The sequence below is a fragment of the Mirounga leonina genome, unplaced genomic scaffold (genome assembly GCF_011800145.1).
Source record: "Mirounga leonina isolate KUSES-001 unplaced genomic scaffold, KU_Mleo_1.0 Mir_154, whole genome shotgun sequence".
Lineage (NCBI taxonomy): Eukaryota > Metazoa > Chordata > Mammalia > Carnivora > Phocidae > Mirounga > Mirounga leonina.
This window is the reverse complement of record NW_023270389.1, coordinates 25611733-25634829: the sequence shown is the minus strand read 5'-3', so window position 1 is coordinate 25634829 and position 23097 is coordinate 25611733. Positions and strand designations below refer to the sequence as shown.

General features: G+C 40.3%; 1 protein-coding gene and 1 pseudogene across 4 annotated transcripts in view; one reads left to right on the top strand and one right to left on the bottom strand.

Annotated features, from left to right (window-relative positions):
- The first annotated feature begins 408 nt into the window (after nucleotides 1–408).
- MDM4 (MDM4 regulator of p53) overlaps nucleotides 409–23097 on the top strand; it is a 38538-nt gene continuing 15849 nt past the window's right edge. For 3 of the 4 annotated variants that reach the window (XR_004680217.1, XM_035010239.1, XM_035010241.1), the window contains exons 1-4: nucleotides 409–520; nucleotides 17539–17651; nucleotides 19147–19221; nucleotides 22913–23046. Coding sequence is in view for 3 of the 4 variants with exons in the window: in XM_035010239.1 (XP_034866130.1) it covers nucleotides 17574–17651; nucleotides 19147–19221; nucleotides 22913–23046 (287 nt within the window). In the remaining variant the exon portion in view is untranslated. The remainder of the gene's footprint in view (nucleotides 521–17538; nucleotides 17652–19146; nucleotides 19222–22912; nucleotides 23047–23097) is intronic. The other variant, XM_035010240.1, reaches the window with a different exon arrangement.
- Nucleotides 21395–21814, bottom strand: LOC118013741 (annotated as a pseudogene).

Below are 23097 nucleotides of genomic sequence, written 5' to 3'. Positions count from 1 at the left end.
ATCTCCCCCAATTAGCGACAACACTAACATGCTGTTTGCCCTCTCCAGCCACCACCTCTGGGGAGTAAGAGTAAGTTAACCTTGAGCAACAGTGGGAATGGCGCTTTTTGGAACAGCGAAAGGCTGCCTCTGACTATGCTATTAGGTTTCTCCCCTCCTCGATTTTTGATCTCCTAGGACACGTCTGTGAATACCATCAGACTCTGTGAGTTCCTGAAACGATTTCTCTAGAAACCTCAAAACTCAGTCGTCCCGGACCTGCGACTCTCTCTCTCTGGACTGGGCTCTACTCTATGGTAGGGAGAGCTCAGCCTTTCTACCTCTCTAGCCCTCCAGTGGAGCCTCTATGGTTTCCGGAGGCCTCACCGGAAGCTCTGGTACGAGACGGGTTCAGGAGGCCGGAAGTTGCGCCCTCACTACTCGCCGTTTCAAAATGCTGCTGAGGCCTTAGGGCCTGTGACTGACGCCCCCTCCCCCCCCCCGGGCTCGGCGGGGGAGCGACTCATGGAGCGGCCTTAAGGTGTGGCTCTTGGGTTTCGGCGGCCGGGTCCCTGGCGGCTGGGGACAGGAGGTGGAGAGCGGGGAGCGGGCGGTGGTGTGGCCAGTTCGGCGGGCCTCGGATCTGGGGCAGCGGGCAGGTGGAGCTTGAGGCGTGGGTGGCGGCGTTGGGATGGTCGCGCCGGGCGGAAGAAGGGCTGGTGGGGGAAGGGTTATGCGCTGAGGCCCCGAGGAAGGTAAAAATGGAGGTGGAGTGACGTGCTTGCAGCATTTCGGCCATCAGGTTACACCTGGAGTCGAAATGGTCGGTGGACGATGTTTAACTGGACGCAGCATTAGAAACGTACTGAGGCTCTTTGGAGGAAAGAGGTGGCCGGAGAGGGAGGGGGGAAGAATGACATCGATGTGTCTCAAGATTTGAAAGTAGTAACTTTCAGGGCTGCACACCATCTGTGTCAGAGACACTTGAGTGCTTGTTTGAAGAGGGCTCATTTCGGGGCCACACCCAGACCCGCCCAAGCAGAACGTCCGGAGATGGGGCTCGGGAATGCGTATTTTAAACGGCACTTTCCCGCTGATTCTTGTGCATCCCTGATTTTGAAAACCGCTCTTTTAAAGCAACACCCGTAGAACATGCTGTTGCTTTTTTCCTGTCATCCGGAAAGCTCTGTGTTGGTTAGGAAGCTCCTCCACCCCGAACAAGTATCTGTCAAAGGTACTTGGTACTTTTTGTGTTAAGTGTTCCTGCATCTTAATTTAGGTTTTGTCTCCTCCCTCCTCATACCTTCCGGACACGAAAACATAATTTATTTTTAAAGTATTTATTTCACAATATTTTGTTTCACACAGTACTGGTCAGGATCACAAATTTTTGTAGTTTATTTTTTAAATTTTTGTTTTTTAAAGATTTTATTTATTTATTTGACAGAGAGAGAGAGACACAACGAGAGAGGGAACACAAGCAGGGGGAGCAGGAGAGGGAGAAGCAGGCTTCCCGCGGAGCAGGGAGCCCGATGTGGGGCTCGATCCCAGGACCCCGGGATCATGACCTGGGCCGAAGGCAGACGCTCAACGACTGAGCCACCCAGGCGCCCCATTTTTGTAGTTTATATATATAAAAAAAGCTAGACGTGTGCCTGAAGTTAAAAAAAAGGCGCATGATACAGAAGTGTGTAAAGTTCAACTGTTCATTAACCCTAACCGGTTCTCTCCTCAGGCTAGCTGCTGTTAACTGCTTGATAACATCCTGACTTTTTCCTCCAGTACTCACATTTTTAAACAACAGTGGGATCATTTTGTATGCATTGTTATGCACCTTAAGTTTTTCAGATAATATCAGGGACAGCTTTCCATCAAATATACATATACTTTCTTTTAAACACTTGCATAGTATTGCTTTAGAGGGTTGTACAACAGTTTCGTTCACCAGTTCCCCACTGATGGAGTTTTAGGTTGTTCCTGGCATGTTGTTTTGCAAATGGAATATACTCTTGCTACACATTTTGCCTGTGTAGGTGTGTAACAGATTTGGTAAGAACTAAACATCTGAATGGTACGGTAGTTTTTATTTGAGAGAGAGAGAGAAAGAGCATGAGAGGGAGGAGGGTCAGAGGGAGAAGCAGACTCCCTGCCTAGCAGGGAGCCCAATGCGGGACTCGATCCAGGGACTCCAGGATCATGACCTGAGCCGAAGGCAGTCGCTCAACCAACTGAGCCACCCAGGCGCCCTAAACTGCTTTCTGATTTTAGTCCAGTGGAGGACACAAATAAAAAATAAAATGTAGTAAGTGGTAATAGAGGGGCTCTGTTGTCATCAGCTTCCCTTGGGGTGTCAAGAGTCACCAAGGAAGTGACTTTTGACCTAGGTAAAAGAATAAGACTTTTCAATAGAAAGTAGATCACAGAAGAGGAAGAAGGACAGGTACCTGATACTATGTGAAATCCAAAGGCAGTGGATTTCAAACTTTTTAAACCATGACCCCCAGTAAGAAATGTTTTATATTGTGACCCATTATGCATAGGAGGGGGAATGGTTAAGAACTCTGGCTCCGCAGCCAGAGTGCTTGGACTCTTAAGACCATACTTTTTGGCAAGTTATCTTCTTCTCTGCCTCAGTCTCCCCTTTGAAAATGAGGACAATAATACATCTACCTAATAGGATCTCTGTAAGGATTGAATGAGTTATTGAAAAAAAAAAAAGTTATTGCTTTAAAGAGTGCCTGATACAAAGGTGCTTAACTGTGTTGTGTTGGCTATTTTCAATAACAGAAACAGGTTCCACAAAACAAAACTTACCTTTGTTATTTACTTTTATTTTCTATTCTGTTCTATATCATTAATGGAGGGGAGCAGTTAAGACTCACGGGGGTACAACTTGTAGTTTGAAAAACTCAGTACTAAAAACACCTGGGAGGTAAGTGATAAAAGGATTGGACACATTGAAGAAACTTGAGTTCATCATTCGTCATGGTGGGGATTGAGTGGTGAAAGTGGAAACTTGGAGAAGAGTACCAAGCAGGAATGGAGACTGTAAGTTGGAGACCAATTGTATAAGCTCTTGCACACATACGCAGTGAGGGGAGTGAGAGTGTGGAAATGGAAGTGCCTCCTGAGTCACCTCTCCAGGCTCATGTGCGGTAGTCCTTCACGCTTCAAATGCACTGAAAAGCCAGGGTAGTTTGACCTGCTCTGGGATATCCCTAATTCTGCTGTATTGTGGAATGAAGTGGTGGAATTGGCTTTCTTTTCTTTTCTTTTTTTCTTCTTTTTTTTTTTAAGATTTTATTTATTTGAGAGAGAGAGCAAGAGGGAAGGGCAGAGGGAGAGGGAGGAGCTGACTCCCCACTGAGCAGGGGGCCATACAGGGGACTTGATGCCAGGACCCTGAGATCATGACCTGAGCTGAAGGCAGATGCTTAACCGACTGAGCCACCCAGGTGTCCCATGGCTTCTCTGTCAATAAACACATCTCTCTTGAAGAAGAGTCCTTTTGGGTTATTGTATTTATTATTTTTTTAAGTTGAAATACAATTAACACACGATGTCACATTCATTTTAGGTGGACATGTAGTGATTTGCCAGCTCTATACATTATGCTGTGCTTACCACAAGTGCAGCTACTATCTGTCACCACACAACAATGCCATTGACTATATTCCCTGTATTATACCTTTTATCCTTGTGACTTACTCATTCCCTAACCAGAAACTTGTATCTCTCACTCCCCTTCAGCCATTTTGCCTGTCCCTCCACCTCTTCCCTTCTGGCAACCATCAGTTTGTTCCAGGGAGAGGTTTTTTTTTTTTAATCCTTTTTTGTAAATAAACTCTTCCTTTTTTTTTTTCTTTTAAGATTTTTTGAGAGGGCGCCTGGGTGGCTCAGTTGGTTAAGCGACTGCCTTCGGCTCAGGTCATGATCCTGGAGTCCCGGGATCGAGTCCCGCATCGGGCTCCTTGCTCGGCAGGGAGTCTGCTTCTCCCTCTGACCCTCCTCCCTCTCATGCTCTCTGTCTCTCATTCTCTCTCTCTCAAATAAATAAATGAATAAATAAATCTTTAAAAAAAAAAGATTTTTTGAGAAAGACACAGTGAGAGAGGAACACAAGCAGGGGGAGAGGGAGAAGGAGAAACAGGCTTCCTGCAGAGCGGGGAGCCCGATGCGGGCTCGATCCCGGGACCCTGGGATCATCACCTGAGCCGAAGGCAGACGCTCAACCTAACAGCCACCCAGGCGTCCAAAGGGAGAGTTCTTATGAAAGCAAGAAAACTGCAGAAAGAACTTTCTTCCCTCATTCATTTAGTAGACAAGTTCTTCTCAGCTTTTTAAAAGATTTTTTAAAAAGTTTATTTGAGAGAGAGTAGAGCGAGAGAATACGAGGGGGTGGGGGAGGAGGGGCAGAGGGAGAAACAGACTCCCCATTGAGCAGGGAGCCAGATGCAGGGCTTGATCCCAGGACCCTGCAGATCAGAGCCCAAGGCAGACACTTAACTGACTGAGCCACCCAGGTGCCCCTCTTTTCAGCTTTTTATACTTATCTCTAAGGTTTATTATTAGCTGGAAAGAAACATTTCCAGAGAGCCAAAGTAGTACAGTTAATAATGTAGATTCTTTTTCGTAACTGGAGTATTTTCTGAGTACTAGTTTTTCAAGATGCAATAGATAATTGGAATTTTTGTGATTTCTTCTGTTTGGTGTGTACCACTCAATAAAGTGTGTTATTTCAATTCAATATTTTTTCTATTTTTTCTCAATTCTTTTTTTTTTTTAAGATTTTCTTTTTCTTTTTTTTTAATTTTTTAAATGTATTTGAGAGAGAGAGAGAGTGCATGAGAGGGGGGAGGGTCAGAGGGAGAAGCAGACTCCCCGCTGAGCAGGGAGCCCGATGCAGTACTCGATCCTGGGACTCCAGGATCATGACCTGAGCTGAAGGCAGTCGCTTAACCAACTGAGCCACCCAGGTGCCCCTTTTTCAATTTTTTAATGAAATATTTAAAGCATATCACAAATGTGTCATTTTACCTTTAAATATGTTAGGATGTGTTTCTTATCAGGTCAGGATTTAAAAAAATTATCAGTGCCTTTTTACTACGATTTTCTTAGTATTTACTACCTAGTACATAATTCAAAATTTTATGATTGTTCAGAGAAAAATGGCATTTACAGATGGTTTCTTTGAATCAGGACTTGAATGAACAAGGTCCACATGCTGTATTATTTGTTTTTTTAAGCCTCAGTCATGGTCTCCCCACTTAACCATATCCGCCCCGCTCCAGCAGCCCCCCCAGCCCCGCCATCTGAGATCCTGTATAATTTCCTACATTCTAGGTTTGGCTAATTATTTTGCTTTTGGTATTATTTATTCCTTTACCCTCCATTTTTCCTATAAGCAGGTAATTAGTAGTTGGATGTAGAAGCTTAGTTGTTTTTTGTCAAGAATACTTCATAGGAGGTAGGAGGTTCTGGGTGCTTCCTGTTGCTCCACATCAGGAAGTACTTGATGCAAATGACCATCTTTTAGAGAGTTTTGTCAGTGGTCAAGTATTCTCAGCCTTCTCCATGTGTTTTAAAGTTCTCCTCCCCCAGCCTTTTACTTAAACCGTTTATTATCTATTAATGATTGTTGAGCTGGTATTTAACCTGAGACGAGAATGTCTAGGAAGAGTCAGTCTTAGGCAGAACTCACAGTGGTTCAAATGAAGGAACAATGTGTGCAAAGGCCCTGAAGCAGGAAGTAAATGCACTGAGAAACTAAAAGATCAGTGTGGTGAGGTGCAACAGGAAAGACTGGCAAGACGGGCTAGATTCTGTGTTTATCTTTAGAGCAGTAGCAAGTTTTAGAGCAGGGCCTGGCACTGTAGGATTGGGTTTGTTTTTTGATTTTGTTTTTTTAATCCTTCTAGCTGTAGTGTGGAATTTGGTTTGAAGGGGGTTAGAGAGACCAGTTAAGAGTCTGTTTCAGTGATGCACGCAGGAAGTAACATTTTTGGTTTGGGGAAATAGTCATGGAGATGAAAAGAAGGGGTGGTTTTGAAATATTTCGAAGTTAAAATTGATCAGGTTTGATGATGTGGTAACGGGAAGAGAGAGAAGGTGACTGCTAACTTTCTGGTTTCATTTATTTATGTATTGGGACACCTGGGTGGCTCAGGTCATGATCCCAGGGTCCTGGGATCGAGTCCCGAATTGGGCTTCTTGCTCAGTGGGAAGCCTGCTTCTCCCTCTGCCTGCTGCTTCCCCTGCTTGTGCGCATTCATGCTCTCTTTCTCTCTCTGATAAATAAAACCTATTTATTTAGAGAGAGCGCACGCATGGGGTTGGGGGCAGAGGGGCAGAGGGAGAGAGAGAGTCCCAAGCAGACTCCCTGCCCAGCGCGGAGGTTGACATGGAGCTTGATCTCACAACCCTGAGATCATGATCTCAGCTGAAATTAAGAGTCCGACGCTTAACTGACTGAGCCACCCAGGTGCCCCCAACTTTCTGGTTTGAGCAACGGAATGTAACTGCTCACTGGTAGCATAGTGGGAAAGAATAAGCTTTAGACTCAGGCAAGTTATTTGACTTCTTTTAGGCTCAGTTTCCTCTTTTAAGGAGCAAGTAACAATACCTGACCCTGCTGTAATCAAAAGAGACTCCAAGTGGGAAAGGGAAAGAGCCAGATCTTGCTTTGGATTCAGAGCTTGTGAGCTGACTTCATTTCTCACATATGTTCTTGAACAGTGCCTTTGCTCATGTTTTCCCTCCCATTCTTTCCACTTTTTCTCATTTTATTTATTTTATTTTATTTTATTTTATTTTATTATTTATTTGACAGAGAGCAAGAGAGGGAATACAAGCAGGGGGAGCGGGAGAGGGAGAAGCAGGCTTCCCGCCGAGCAGGGAGCCTGATGCGGGGCTTGATCCCAGGACCATGGGATCATGCCTGGAGCCGAAGGCAGACACTTAACGACTGAGCCACCCAGGCGCCCCTATTTTCTCATTTTAAAATCCTTCCATTCATGGGGAAGGGTCCTGCGATCGAGCCCCGTGTCGGGCTCCCTGTTCAGTGGAGCCGACTTCTTCCTCTCCCTCTGCCAGCTGCTCTGCCTACTTGTGCTCTCTCTCCCTCTGTCAAATAAATACAATCTTTAAAAAAAAAAAAAATCCTCCCACTCCTATCTCCATTCCCTTAACTTCCATGGCCCTTAAAACAATGTTTTGCTTTGTTTTGTTTTTAATGGCAGGACACTTTCTACCAGGTATTAAAGCAAAGTAGGAAAACCTTACTGACGTTTAGTAAGTTCTTCAGACCTGGGGCGCCTGGGTGGCTCTGTCGTTAAGCGTCTGCCTTCGGCTCAGGTCCTGATCTCAGGGTCCTGGGATGGAGACCCGCATCGGGCTCCCTGCTCGGCGGGAAGCCTGCTTCCCCCTCTCCCATTCCCTCTGTTTGTGTTCCCTCTCTCGCTGTGTCTCTCTCTGTCAAATAAATAAATAAAATCTTTAAAAAAAAAAATTCTTCAGACCTGCCAAGTGGTCAATTCCTGATCCTACTAAGGTGCTGAATTAGCATGACTGCTGGCTTCCTCCCAAAATCGTCCCTACAGGAACGGTAATAGGAAAATGCTGTGAGAAACAGATGGGTGATGTGGGCTGTTTTGAACCTGTGTGCGCGCGTGGGGAGGCGGTGTTTGGTCTGGGACAGGAGTCAGCCAGGTGTGGCTGTAGGAGAATAAAACCGTGGGGGAAAGGAACTGTTGGAACACTCTAGTTTCTCCCCTGCCTCTTTACCTTGGAATTACCTTTTTCTACACCTGTGACTCAGAGCCCAGTCCAGTTTACCTCAAGAGTGAATCAGGACATTACAGAAGTGTATACTTGTGAGAAGCTGACGAAAAATAGGTGATGACTGACCTGAGACAGCACTTTTGTGTCTCTTACCTTCTAAGTCCTTAGGTCTCTCCAAATCCCATCATAGTGCTACTTCTCCTAGGGAAAAAAGGATGAGTCTTTGATCTGGATAGTGATTGAGTGGGGTGGAGAGTGATGTGGTTTTCTGGTGGTTGGGGATTTCTACTTTTGTACTTCTTTTGTTTTTTTTTTTAAAGATTTTATTTTTAAGTAATTTCTACACCTACCATGGGGCCTGAATTTATAACCCTGACGTCAAGAGTTATATGCTCTTCTGGCTGACCCAGCCAGATGCCCCTACTACTAATTTTCTCCCTTAGTCCAGCTTACTGCAGCTGCTATGGGCTGGAATCTGGTCTTGTCCCATATTCTTTGCCTGTCAGAGTATCTCCTATCCTCTAGAGGAAAATAAAGACAGTTGAAGAGCACAGGTATTTCAAGAGAAGAATAATGTATAAGTTTCATTGGAACAGAAATAATAGAACAGATGGACCTAGAGTTTAAAGTTAGACTGATATGGGGCGCCTGGGTGGCTCAGTCGTTAAGTGTCTGCCTTCAGCTAGGGTCATGATCCCAGGGTCCTAGGATCGAGCCCCGCATCGGGCTCCCTGCTCGGCGGGAAGCCTGCTTCTCCCTCTCCCCCTCCCTCTGCTTGTGTTCCCTCTCTCGGTGTGTCTCTCTGTGTCAAATAAATAAAATCTTTAAAAAAAAAAAAAAAGACTGATAATTATCCTAAAAGAAACAGGGAACATCTTAAGAACTTGAAATAAGAATAAGCGGGGGCTGAGAGAACCAAGCCAAAATAGTAGGGTTGAAAAATGCAATGGTTGAAATAACAGAATGGATACAGTTGAAGAATGAACTCCAGATCAAGAAAATCTCCCAGAATAAAAAGATAAAAAGAAAATCTAAAGGAAAAACCGAAAGGTAAGGAAAATAGATGTAGAGGTACTCACATCTAAATAATCGGAATCTTTTCGTTAAATTTCATTAATTTTATTTTTTAAAAGATTTTATTTTTTATTTTAAAGACTTTATCAGAGAAAGAGCACACACAAGCAGGGGGAGCGGCAGGCAGAGGGAGAAGCAGGCTCCCCGCTGAGCAAGGAGCCTGATGCAGGACTCGATCCCAGGACGCTGAGATCATGACCTGAGCTGTAGGCAGACGCTTAATCGACTGAGCCACCCAGGCGTCCTTTTATTTATTTATTTATTTTTAAAGATTTTATTTATTTATTTGACAGAGACATAGAGCACAGATAGGCTGAGTGGCAGGCAGAGGGAGAGGGAGAAGCAGGCTCTCCGCGGACCAGGGAGCCTGACGCGGGGCTCTATCCCAGTACCCTGGGATCACGACCTGAGCCGAAGGCAGTTACTTAACCGACCGAGCCACCGAGGTACCCCAAAGATTTTATCTTTCAGCAATCTCTACACCCAGTGTGGGGCTCGAACTCACAACCCCGAGATCAGAAGTTGCATGCTCCACCAACTGAGCCAGCCAGGCACCCCTAAATAATAGGAATCTTAAATAAAAATGAAAAGGAGGGGGGGCCTGACTCAGTCGGTGGAACATGCGACTCTTGATCTCATGAGTTCAAGCCCCACATTGGGCATGGAGCCTGCATTTATTTATTTATTTAAATTTTTAAAAATTTTATTTGACAGAGACACAGCGAGAGAGGGAACACAAGCAGGGGGAGTGGGAGAGGGAGAGGCAGGTTTCCCGCTGAGCAGGGAGCCCGATGTGGGGCTCGATCCCAGGACCCTGGGATCATGACCTGAGCCGAAGGCAGATGCTTAACGACTGAGCCACCCAGGCACCCCTGGAGCCTGCATTTAAAAAAAAAAAAGTAAAGAAGGACATGCTTGAAATAATGGGAAAAATAGTTCTCTTTTAGAATTAAAAAAAAAAAGTGGGGGGTGCCTGGGTGGCTCAGTTGGTTAAGCATCTGAGTCTTGATTTTGGCTCAGGTCATGATCTCAGGCTTGTGAGATCGAGCCCTGTGCTGGGTGGGGAGTCTGCTTGAGATTCTCTCTCCCTCCCTCTGCCCCTCCCCCACATGCTCTTGTGCTTTCTCTAAAATAAATACATCTTAAAAAAAAATAAATGTCCTCAGAAGGAAAGTTTCCTTAAATGAATGTCCTCAGAGGCAAAATATCCGTAAGACAGCTGAAGATGAGAGATCAGGAAAAATTTGTTTCCAGGAACATTATAGTGAAATTTAAGAGTAAAAAAGTCAAAAGAAGCCTCAGAGAGAAAGAACAGATTACTACAGGGAACAAAAATCAAATTGACATCAGAGTTTTTAACGGCATCACTAAATGCAGGAAAACAAAAAAACTTCGCAGAGTTTTGAAGAGAAACTTAGAATTTTATACCCACCCACATTCATTTGAATAGGAGGGATTATAAAAATATTCTCAGGTGGGCTCCTGGGTGGCTCAGTCAGTTAAGCGTCTGCCTTCGGCTGAGGTCATGATCCTGGGGTTCTGGGATCAAGCCCCGCATCGGGCTCCCTGCTCAGCGGGGAGCCTGCTTCTCCCTCTCTCTTTGCCTGCCGCTCTGCCTATTTGTGTTCTCTCTCTCTGTCAAATAAATAAATAAAATCTTTAAAAAAAAAAATTCTCAGGCGTATGAGGTCTTGGGAGCCTTGCCGTACAAAGACCCATATTGAGCCCAGTTCTGGATGAAGTACTAGGAGATTCAAATCCAGGAGGTGTTACAAGAGATCTGTGAAGTAAAGGTGATTATAATTTCTTGATATTTATTGTAAAGGCTAAGGCAAAAAAAGAAAAATATATCTATCTCAGGATTAAAAGTCCAGATGATAATAATCATACTAAAGTTCTTGCTGACGGAGATAGAATTTTTAAGAAAGGTAATAACATTAAGCATGGAAAGAGTGGAACAAACTGGAATGCTAAATCAGGAGGCAGAAACATCCATATATACTAATTAGAGTGAATGGACTAAATTTACTAGTTAAAGATAAAAACTGACAAATTGGATTAAAAAATCCAAAGTCCAGATACATGTTTTTTATAAGGGATACACCAAAAGTTTAAGGGCATGTAAAAATAATTAAAAGATTGGTAAAATACATGGAATTACTAAAAGAAAGTTGGCGTGACCTCACTAATACTAGATAAAATGCACTTTAGGACTGAATGTCTTAATTGGGATGGAAAGAATCACTATATGATGACAGTATACTGACAATAATATGATGTCAGTTCAGCAAGAAGATCTAGTAATTTAAAGCATGTATGCCTCTGACTAAAAGTCCTTAAAATAGATGATGCAAAATTGGCAGAACTACACTGGGATCAATGGACAAATCCACCATTATAGTGGGAGATTTCATTACATCTCTCTTAATTATTTGCAGGTCAGGCTAACAAATTAGTAGATATGTAAGATTATAAAAAGCCAACAGGCTTAACATAACAAATACAGAGTTTTGCAAGCATACATTATATATAGAATTGATCACTAACTAGACCAGATGAAAGCCTTAAAAATTTCAAGGAACAGGTTTTATAGAGAGGATGATATCTCCCCACAGTGCTGTTAAATTAGGAGTTAATCATAAAACGTAAATTGAGAAAATACAGTGCATAGGCATAGCTATCAAGCTCAGGGATTTAAAAAATTATGGAAATTTAAAAATACAGCTGAATGATAATGAAAACTTTATATAGCAAAACCTGTGAGCTAAATTAAAAAATATTGCTGGGATAGGAGGGGGAGGAATTTGTTGCCTTAAGAAATTCAAATTATAAGAGAAGGGGTAAGCTAAATGTCCAGCTTAAGAAATTGGGAAATGATCAACAGAATAAAATTTTAAAAAGTAGAAGAGGTAATAAGATGTAATACCACGAATGGAAAAGAAGATGCATCTGCACACAGATTAAAAGAGAATACTATCAACTATATGCCAGTAATTTTGAAAACTTAGACAAATGGAAGAAGAAATAAAAAGCTTGAATATCAAGCTACAATTTCTTAAAATAGTGATTAAAAATCTTCCACAAAGAAAACACTGAGTTTTATGTTTCAGAGGTGAATTCTACCAATCTTTCAAGGACCAGAACATCTCAATTTTGTAGAATTTTTTCCCCTGGCAATAGAAAAATAGGGACTATTCAACAATTATTCTATTAGGCCTGCTAGTGCTTACACCCAAACTAGACAAAAACTTGACCATGGAAAATTGTAGGCCCATTTCACTCCCTCCTATAGACTTTACAACCTAAACAAAGTAGCAAATCAGAACTAGCAGTGTACAAAAAAGGGTAATACCCCCAAGTCAAGTTTGGTTTATCTCAGGTGTGTAAGGTTTAATTTTATAAAATCCATAAATGAAATTCAAAAGGCACTACATTAATAGATTTAAAAAAAAATCATGATCATTTCAATAGATTCAGAAAGAGTATTTTATAAAAACAACTTTTCCATGATATATTTTTAGTTAATGAGGAAAAGAAACCCTTCTAAACTGATAAAATAACTGTTAAAGAACAAACATTAAAAAAAAAAAAACGTATAGGGAAACATTAGAAGCATTTTTTTAAAAATCAGAGACAAAGATGCTCACTATCATTGTGTGTATTTGATACTGTGTTGATAGTCCTAAGCAGTAAAGTAAGACAAGAAATTAGCGTAAGAATTGGAAAGGAGGGAATAAGATTTTATTATCTGCTGATGATATAACCATTTACATAGAAAGCAGAAGCATATACAGACAGATTATTAGAAATAATGTAAATTTAGGTGACTGGATAGAAGATCAATGAAAGTCATTTGTATTTTTGTATATATGCAAAAACTAAAAATTATAATGAGAAGGCATCACAATAGTATTAGAATATTAACCTTCAAGATTATTCTAACACAAACGTGTTAAATCTCTAAAGGGAAAATTAAAAAATTCTACTAAAAGAAATTAAATAAGTCTTTAATAAATAGAGAAATATATGTTAATGATTAGGAAACAATTTGATCTATATATAAAGTGTAATTTCATTCAAAATCCCAAGAGGGATTTTTATGGAACTTGATAAATATAATAACATTTATATGGAAGAGATATAAGGGGCCAGGAATGCAAACTGGTGCAGCCACTGTGGCAGATGGTATGGCGGTTCCTCAAAAAGTTATAAATAGAATTACCCTTAATGATCCAGTAATTGCACTACTGAGTATTTACCCCCAAAATACAAAACACTAACTCAAAGGGATACATGCGTCCCTATGTTCATTGCAGCATTATTTACACTAGCCAGACTATGGAAGCAGCCCAAGTGTCTGTCGATAGATAAATGGATAAAGAAGATTGGTATATATGCACAATATATTGGAATATTATTCAGCTATAAAAGAGAAGGGAAATCTTGCCATTTGCGACAACATGGATGGAGCTAGAGAGTATAATGCTAAGTGAAATAAGTCAGAGGAAAGCCAAATATGGTTTCACTCCTGTGGTATTTAAGAAACAATACAAAGAGCAAAGGAAAAAAAGAAGAGACAGACAAGAAAACAGACTCTCAGAACAAACTAATGGTTACCAGAGGAGAGGGAAAGTGGGTGGGGGATGGGTGAAATAGGTGATGGGGATTAAAGAGTATACTTAACCATGATAAGCATGGAGTAATGTATAGAATTGTTGAATCATATTGCACACCCAAAACTAATAGAACACTGTATGTCAACTATACTGGAATTAAAATTGAAAACTTAAAAAGTTAGGGGGCCAAGAATAGCTGGTCACTTCTAAAAAAGAACAGGGAGAAGACATGCTTTACTGGATAACAAGACTCATAAGGTCGGATAATGGAGAGGAGATGGATTCACAGGATATCTTACACATTCTTGATGGGATTGTGGATTGGTGTAGACACTTTGAAGACAGTTTGGTATCAGTTCCTAAAGTTGAGTATTCACATATGCTATGATCCAGCAATTTCTCTTACAGATATGCCTAAGAGACACTTTTTTTTTTTGCACATGTACAAGAATATTACTAGTAGCACTATTCATAATGGTGAAAACCTAGAAACAACCCAAATGTTCATCACACACTGAAATATTGTACAACAATCAAAATAAAGTATGCTGTGACATGGATGAATCCTGAAAACATTATGCTAAGTGAAATAAGCCAGACACAAAAAGACAAATGTTGTGATTTCACTTATATGCGGTATCTAGTATAGGCATATTCATAGAGACAGAAAGTAGTTTTGTGATTACCAGGGCCTGGGGAGAGGAAGTCATTGGAGAGTTCATCGTTTAATGGGTGCAGAGTTTCAGTTTGGTGATTAAAAAGTTCTGGAGGTGGAGCGTGGTGATGGTGTACAGTATTGTGAATGTACTTAATGTTACTGAGTTGTACACTTAAAAATGGTAAATTTTATGTTATATTTAGTTTACAATAAAATTAAAAACTAAGGACTCCTAATTAACAGGAAACAAACAGGATTGCTGGAGGGGAGGGGGTGGGGGTGGGGGGTAACTGGGTGATGGACATAAAGGAGAGCACATGATGTAATGAGCACTGGGTATTATATAAGACTGATGAATCACTGACCTCTACCTCTAACTAATAATACATTATATGTTAATAAAAAAATAAAAGTGACACGACAGTAGGAATTAATGTTAGTGAAACAAAAATCTTTAAAATTACTATACCTGCTTTTTTTTTTTTTAAGATTTTATTTATTTATTTGACAGAGACAACGAGAGAGGGAACACAAGCGGGGGAGTGGGAGAGGGAGAAGCAGGCTTCTTGAGCAGGATGCGGGGGGCTCTATCCCAGGACCCCAGGAACCTGAGCCGAAGGCAGATGCTTAACGACTGAGCCACCTAGGCGCCCCTATACCTGCTTTTTTAAAGTTAAAAACAACTAAACAAAATACTCTTTAGCATTGCATTTTGATGCAGTAAAATGCATAAAAAGGAAGGGAAGAAAATCAAAACAGGATAAGGATGATTGTTGGGGAGAGGCAGGAGAATGGGATAGGGAGGGGATATTATAATTAAATATAGGTTGTTGTCAAGAGTACTGCTTTGCAGGTGCTCATTCTATCAGGAAGAATCAAGGAAAAGTGGGCCATGTGTGGATAAACAATGAGAGTATGTTGAAGGAAAGGATTATGATTAATTCTGTACATTGAGGTCTAACAGGCAAAAAAATATTACTAAGTGGGGACTTCAGAACTCTTGAGTTTGATATCTTGACTGTAGCAGTTCACTGAATTGTGTTATCTTGGGCAAGTAACACCTCCATGCTTCTCTTGCCTTAGATGTAAAACAATAATAATTATTAATATAGTATAATAATAATACTAATTATACTATACTAATAATTATTATACTGTAAATAATAGTAATAATAATATTACCTACATCATAGGATTATTTAAGTATTAAATGGGTTAATATGTGTGCCTGGTACAGTGTAAGCTCTCCATAAGTCTGTGCCATTTGTTTTGATTATCTAGTGCTATGTAATAAACCACCCAACAACTTAGTGAGTTAAAACAACAGCCATTTTATTTATTATGATTCTGTGAGCTAAGTTGGATGGTTCTTGTCTGTCATGCAGCTGTGGTCAGCTGACAGCTGCTGTTGGAATGTTCTGTAATATGTGGTGCTTTGGAGGGAATGGCTGGAAGGCTGGGCTCAACTGGACAACTAATCCTCTCCACATGGCCCTTTTATGTGGTCTCCAGTAGAGTAGTCATATTTTAGGGGTCTCCAAAAGCACAAAAAATGAAGCTGCCAGGCTTGGAATTGGCACATTATCACTTCCGCTGTATTCTGTTGATAAAACGTCACAGAGCTACTTGGGAGATGTGGTTCATTTTTTTAAGATTTTATTTTTAGGTAAGTGTAGACCTAACATGGGGCTTGAATTTACAATCCTGAGATCAAAAGTCGTATGCTCCACCGACTAAGCCAGCCAGGCACCCCCCATCCACACTGTTACTGATACTTGTATCCATCATGTTGCTCTACAGTGTATGTAATTGTCAAGTTTAGGCACCAAGGATTTATTAATCAATGAATAAATAATAATCCCTGCCCACTTGCTGCTTATGTTTTACATGATAAGTAATTAAAATGTATAGTATGTTGGTTGGTAACAAGGACAGTAAAGAAAAATAAGGCAGGGAAGGAGATAGGGAATACTGGGGGCTGGGAGTTGCAGTTCTAAAAATGGGTAGTCATGGAAGGCCTCGGTAAACTGACATTTGAGCAGACAAAAGGAGGAGGTTAGGAGCTCAAGGGGCAAGGGTGGGAGCAAGAAAACCTTAGGAGGGTAGTGTGGTTGAGAGGTAGGTGGTTTGGATTAGTGCAGTAATAACTGAAGCGGTGGGAAAGGGTTAGAGTTTGGGATATATTTTGAAGATACAGCTTTAGAGTTTATTTATGAACTGGGTGTGGAATGTGAAAGAAAAAGGCATCAAGGATGGCTTCAAGGTCGTTGACCTGAGCAACTGGAAGGATGGAGTTGCAGGTTGCTGAGACGGGGAAGGCTGCAGGACTGGCAGGTTTGGGAAGATCAGGCCTGGTGCTTTAGGTATAAGGTTTGAAATGCTAATTAGAAGCTAGCTGCTTTTTAGAATTGTAAATTCTGCTTGTATCCTATTTGACTTCCCATTTTGTAGCAAGGGAGGCAGATGGGGAAGGGAGAAATTTGTGTTTTGTTACAGTTAGTAAGTATTCTCAGAAGATTGAGGAATCTTGTTAGTTTTAGCCAGACTATTTGTCAGTTTTTCCAGGCCCCTTTCACCCTTTCCCTGCTGTGGCTTGTTGGTCATAAATTTCACTGATCATTTATCACCTTTTTACTAGAAAACGGTAAACTTCAACAAGTTTATTTAAAAATTTATTTTTCCTCTTAAAGCTTTTTTCAAAAATTTTTTTAAAGGAGAGATGGTAGAGGTGAAAATTTTTAACTAAATCTTACTATTTCATTTCATGCTTATATCTTTCCTTGATGATAAATGTCCACCTTGGCTTAACCCATCTTGTAGGTATTTGGTTGCTGTATACTCTTTGGGTTTGGCAGGTATTAAAAGCTGCTTTAACTGATACTGAGTAATTTGATTCTCACTTTCTTGTAGTTCTTGCCAAGACATGTTTCAACATGTTGCAGAGGTTTTTCTTGATGCGCTCTTGGAATCTTAAATCTATTACTTAATCTTGGTAATTCCCCCAGCTCTACATCATTTGTCTTCCAGGGGGTGCTCTTGAGCACTGTTCAAGAGAGGAGGAGTTACTGAAACCCTGATATCCATTGGGGAGGTAGTGATTGTAAATTTGACTTTCAGCTAAAACAGTTTACTCATTATCATCACTGTGAAGGTTGGAGCATGCCTGAACCTGTTTCTGTTTCAGGCTTTACCTGAGGGAAGCATTGATGGCTCTGACTATTAATTAAACTCTAAAGTTTTTTTGTAGGATCTGAACTTAGGGATAAGAAGAGTATCAAGAACCGCATACGGATATATCGCATTTGTGTAGGGCGCTCTGATACGTGTGTCTTTTTTTTTTTTTTTACTTCTGCTGGCTGCTATTTTGTAAATCTTAAAGTGAGAATTTTCTACTTTAGAAGAGATTTCATGGTTTTTTTTTTTTCCTTTTAGATTTATCAGCAGACGACAATTTCTTCACTGCCAAAATGACATCATTTTCCACCTCTGCCCAGTGTTCAACTTCTGACAGTGCTTGCAGGATCTCTCCAGAACAAACCAATCAGGTAAATCATTTTTAGGCATTCCTAGTTTTCTGTAAGCTTTTAAAAAATTGAGTTGGAGCATGTAGGTGACTTCACTTACTAGGATTTTATGTAGAGCAGAATGGATTATTTTTTAAATGCCATATTAGGGAAACTAGGAAATGGTGTCAGTGCTCAAAATTTGAATTGATTATTGATTAAATAAAGATGAGGTTACAGATTGCTTAAAATACGGTACATTTTGAAAACTTGTGTTTTAGAGTATGGGTGGCTTGTGGAGAATTTGGGGTCAAGTTATATGTTTGTTTTCTGTCTCTCTCACTTCATTTTAACAAGCTTGTTTTCTTTAAAAATTAATTTTAAGTTGTAAATATAGCAAATACATTCTTATTAAAAAATCCAATTTTATAATGTATTTATAAAGTATTTATCTATAGGGACTCCTTGACTGTCTCTTCTCTTCTTCCCCCAAAGCCCCCTCCCCCTAAGACAACACTGTTATTAATTTGGTGTGTCTTGTTTCAGATCTTTTCCTCTAACATATAAAAATACATAATTTGGTCTTGTGTTTTCATAAACATTGCACAATATGTATAGTATTGTGTACCTTAGTGTATGATAAAGGTGGAATTTGGATTTGATGGGGGGAAAATGTGGCTTATGTAATAGATGGTTTTGATGTAATTGTCCATCTCTGGAAGGAAACAAATGAAGACCTCCAACTTTGTACAAAAACAAATTCCAGATAGATGAAGATTTAAATGTAAAAAGGGAAATAATATTAGAAGAAAATTTAGGAAATGCTTGTGAAACTTTAGGATGAAGGGGGCCTTAAATAAGACAAAACCAAAGAGGTGGTAAGAGGAAGAGAGAGACAACTTTGACTATAAAAATTTTAAAGATAAAATTGTGTGGCTAAAGACAGACTCCATAGAGTCAAGAAATGTCAGAGTCACTATCCCATGTGTGTTTATACCACATCTGGTTTATCTGCTCACCTGTCGGTGCTATTTGGGTTGTTTCCATCTTTTAGCTATTGTGAATAATGCTCCTGTGAACACTGGTGTACAAATACTTGTTTGAGTTCTACTTTCAGTTTTTTTGGGTATATACCTAGGAATGGAACTGCTGGGTCATACGGTAATTCTGTGTTTAACTTTTTGAGGAACTGTCAAACTATTTTCCACAGCAGCTGAACCATTTTATCTTCCCACCAGCAGTAGACAGGGGTTCCAGTTTCTCCACATGCTTGCCAATACTTACTTTTGTTTCCTTTTTTCTTTTTATCTTGGCCATCCTAGTAGCTGTCTTTTGAAAATGGGATTTTTCAGAGAGGTGACAAGTAGTTAGTCTGATTATCTGCTATTATTGTATGTATTGGAAGATTGTATGTTATTAGATGGTAAGTATCTACCAGGGTTTGTTAAAAAAAAAATGAGGTTTTCTTGTTCCCTAGGGTTTCAGAAACCAATCTAGTTGGAATATAAATAGCAGGTTTATTTTATGTTTATATCAGGTACGACCAAAACAGCCACTTTTGAAGATTTTGCAGGCAGCAGGTGCACAAGGTGAAATGTTCACTGTTAAAGAGGTAAGCCATCAAAGAGAATTCTCAGTTATAAGAACAGCTGAGAAGTAGAGGCTGATGAAAATAAAAAAAGTAGAAGCTGATGAATATATAGTTCTGAAATCAGACCCAAGAAAGGAAATTCTCTGCCTAAGGTACTAGAGAGGCAACTTTTGCTTTGTTTTAAAGACCACTGAGCTAAACTGAACTTCATATTTCCTTTAAATATCCTTTTGAAGTATGTTGTCAGCCAAACATAAAATTAACCGTTAATTCATTGATCTCAGTTAAAATGCAAAGCGTGTACAAGATTAAAAAATGACACTGTCTATGATTTATAGGATGTACTGCCAGGCAGGAATTAAATGCAGTAGTTTTTCATTATAAATGTGTCCGATACTCTTCTGAGCACTGTGAGTTATTTCAAACACTTATGCATTTAAATAACTTATTTAGCATCTAAAGGATGCTAAGGAGAGAATTTTCAAGCAGCCTCCGTGCTGAGTTGGGGGCCCGGCCTCGAGCTCGATCTCGATGATCTGAGGACCCATGAGATCATGACCTGAGCCCAAACCAAGAGTTGGTGCTTAACCAACTGAGCCACCCAGGTGCCCTGAAGTATGGAATTTTCTATCAATAAGGTTGTTACGATGAATTACGCTATCTCCTTCAATCTCATGGTAGAGTTTTCCTGGGTTAAGAAATTAAGTACATATTGGTCAGAGAGAATGTTTTACTGGAGAAAAAATTAGAGTCCGTTTATGTGAAGCTCTCTATTATGAATTTTGACCCTATCTGGTGCATAAATAATTTTTAAATTTTATTTTTAAATATTGGCTCTCAATATGTGCATCGAGGCAGTATGGTATAATAAGAGTAGTAATTATGTACACATTGTTAATTTTTTATTTTTTTAGTTTAATGCATTTATTTTTATTTTATTATTCTTTTAAGATTTGATTTTTAAATAATCTCTACACCCAATGTGGGGCTCGAGCTCACAACCCCAAGATCAAGGGTTGCAGGCTTTACTGATTGAGCCAGCCAGGTGCTCCTAGTTTAATGCGTTATTTATTTATTTATTTAGATTGATAGATTGATTTATTAGAGCGTGCAGGTGAGCATGCAGGTAGGTGGGAGGGGGCAAAGGGGGAAGGAGAGAGAGTGCTAAGCAGACTCTGTGCTAAGCCCGGAGTCCAGTGTGGGGCTCGTCTCACAACCTGAGCCGAAACCAAGAGTTGGACGCTTAACTGACTGCCACCCAGGTGCCCTTTTTAATGCATTTTAATAGTAAACTTACAGGAACAGCACAGAAGACAAATAACACTAAAAACATGTACTTGCATGTAGGACAACTCAGAAAAATATAGTGAATGGATGGATCTACCATATGATAAAAATGCTACCAACACCATACAGTTACTGTCAGTAAGAAATTTACTTGTTTATTTTATTTTTATTATTATTTTTTAAAGCTTTAATTTATTTATTTGACAGACAGCAAGAGAGGGAACACAAGCAGGGGGAGCAGGAGAGGAGAAGCAGGCTTCCCGCCGAGCAGGGAGCCCAATGCAGGGCTCGATCAGGTCCCTGGGATCATGACATGGGCCGAAGGCAGACGCTTATGACTGAGCCACCCAGGTGCTCCAGAAATTTACTTGTTTAAAAAAAAAAATCCAGGGCACCTGGGTGGCTCAGTTGGTTAAGCCTCTGCCTTCGGCTCAGGCTCAGCTCTTGATTGCAGGGTCCTGGGATCAAGCCCTGCCTCAGGCTCTGCGCTCAGCGGGGAGTCTGTTTCTCCCTTTCCCTCTGCCACTCTCCTGCTTGTGCTTTCTCTCGCGCATGAGCTCTCTCTCTCTCTCAAATAAATGAATAAAATCTAAAAAAAATTAAAAAAAAATCCAAATTGTCCAGAAAAATATAACAGGTTTATTTATAATTGTTATGAAGTTGAACTGCTGAGACTTGTTCACTGAAACATTTTGACTTGCATGGATGCCTTAGATCCCTGCATTTATATTAAGAAACTCACACATGAATGAAAATGGAAAAACTGCCAATACCTGATTTCTGTCCCCTATTTTTCCACTTGTAATCATATACTTAGTTACTTTTTGATCCCATGGGAAAAAAATATCTAATGTTCAGAACTACCAATAGGAAGAAGAATTTTTTTTAAAGAATGAAATGTTTTCCATCATAGCGGATTCTTAAGCACATTCTCCGTGTGTCGCGTGCTAGCTGGATAGATGTCTTTTGGCATAATTGTTACATGTTTGGTATGGATGGCAAACAGTTTGGCGTCTTTAAAAAGGCCCACCAGACAGGCCTCACTTGCCTCCTGCAAAGCACCAGTAGCTTCACTGAAGCGGAGATCTCTTTTGAAGTCCTGAGCAATTTTTCGCACCAGATGTTGGAAAGGAAGTTTGGGAATCAGAAGTTCAGTGGACTTCTGATGTCTAATTTCACGGAGTGCAACAGTACCCGGCTGTAATGATGAGGTTTCTTCACCCCTCCAGAAGAGGGCACACTCTTGCAAGTGGCTTTTTGTAATCAGTTGCTTCCTCAGAGCTTTACCACCGGTTGCTTTGCAAGTGGTCTGCTTTGTACAAGCCATAGAATAGAGACCTTACTTACTCCCCCTTCTCCTTCATCTGGAGCTCGGGGAGCTAGAGACTGTGATGGTGCGGCATGGCTGCAAACAATTATGTACACGTTTATAGGGTAGATGATCTATACTGTCTTAGAAGATCTTATTTTGTATACTTAGAGTGAATTTATTTCTTCTGGAAGTTGGACAGATATAAATATAAAACTTCCTCCTTTTTCTTCCAGTGGATGCTCTTCCCCATCTTATTTCCCCCTAGATATTTGATTATCTGGGGTGAAATGTTGCTTGGTATAGAGGGAGCTTAGGAGCATTATTGTACCAATATAATGGGAACAGTGTTGGAAAAATCTTCTGTGCAGATATCTAATAATTCCTGAGAAGTTGGGACCTAAGGATAAAGATAGCTGCTTTGGTCTGCTTGTGATCTATGACAGCAAAGTTCTGACTGTCATTAAGTGAACTTAATTATTAAGCCTTTTCAAAAAATCTGCATAGAGAAAACATTAGGAAAAAATAGATAATTTAAAACTTGAATCATGAACTTGTCTGAGTTCCTTCCATTTTTGTGAACTCTGAAAAGAGCCAGATAAATTTTTATTTGATAGATACTAGATTCTATGTTTTATGCACTTACAGTGCTGATGGCTTATTAACCATTGTACTTTTTTTGCCAAAAAGGAATTAAGTGAACATGCGTCAAAGGCATCTTGTAGTTATGTGTCCCTGGACTTGGAAAATATTTTTAAGACCCAGGCACATTTAAGGTTTTTTACTTCTAGTCATAGAACAGACCTCTTTATTTGGGCTGGTGAGAAAATTTTTGAGGGGATACTAGGTAAATTCAACACTTGTTCTCATTGTCAGACCACTACATCTCTATTCTAAAAAATAAGAGTCTCTTGATGTCCAGCATGATAAGAGTCTCATGATGTCCAGCTGGGGACAACCATCTTGTTGTAGGACTCCTTACACAAGCACTGACAGTCATGCTCATATGTGTTTTCTCTTTTTCTAACAAACTAACTTCCCTTATCTTACCATAATTAATTTGTGTTCTTTGGAGCTGTTGGACAGACCTCTTTATACTGCTTTATTGCCCTGCAGGTCATGCACTATCTAGGACAGTATATAATGGTGAAGCAGCTTTATGATCAGCAGGAGCAGCATATGGTGTATTGTGGTGGAGATCTTTTGGGAGAACTACTAGGACGTCAGAGCTTCTCCGTGAAAGATCCAAGGTAAGAAGAGTGAGGGTTTGTTTATCTTTTTGGGTGCTTATATCTAACCAC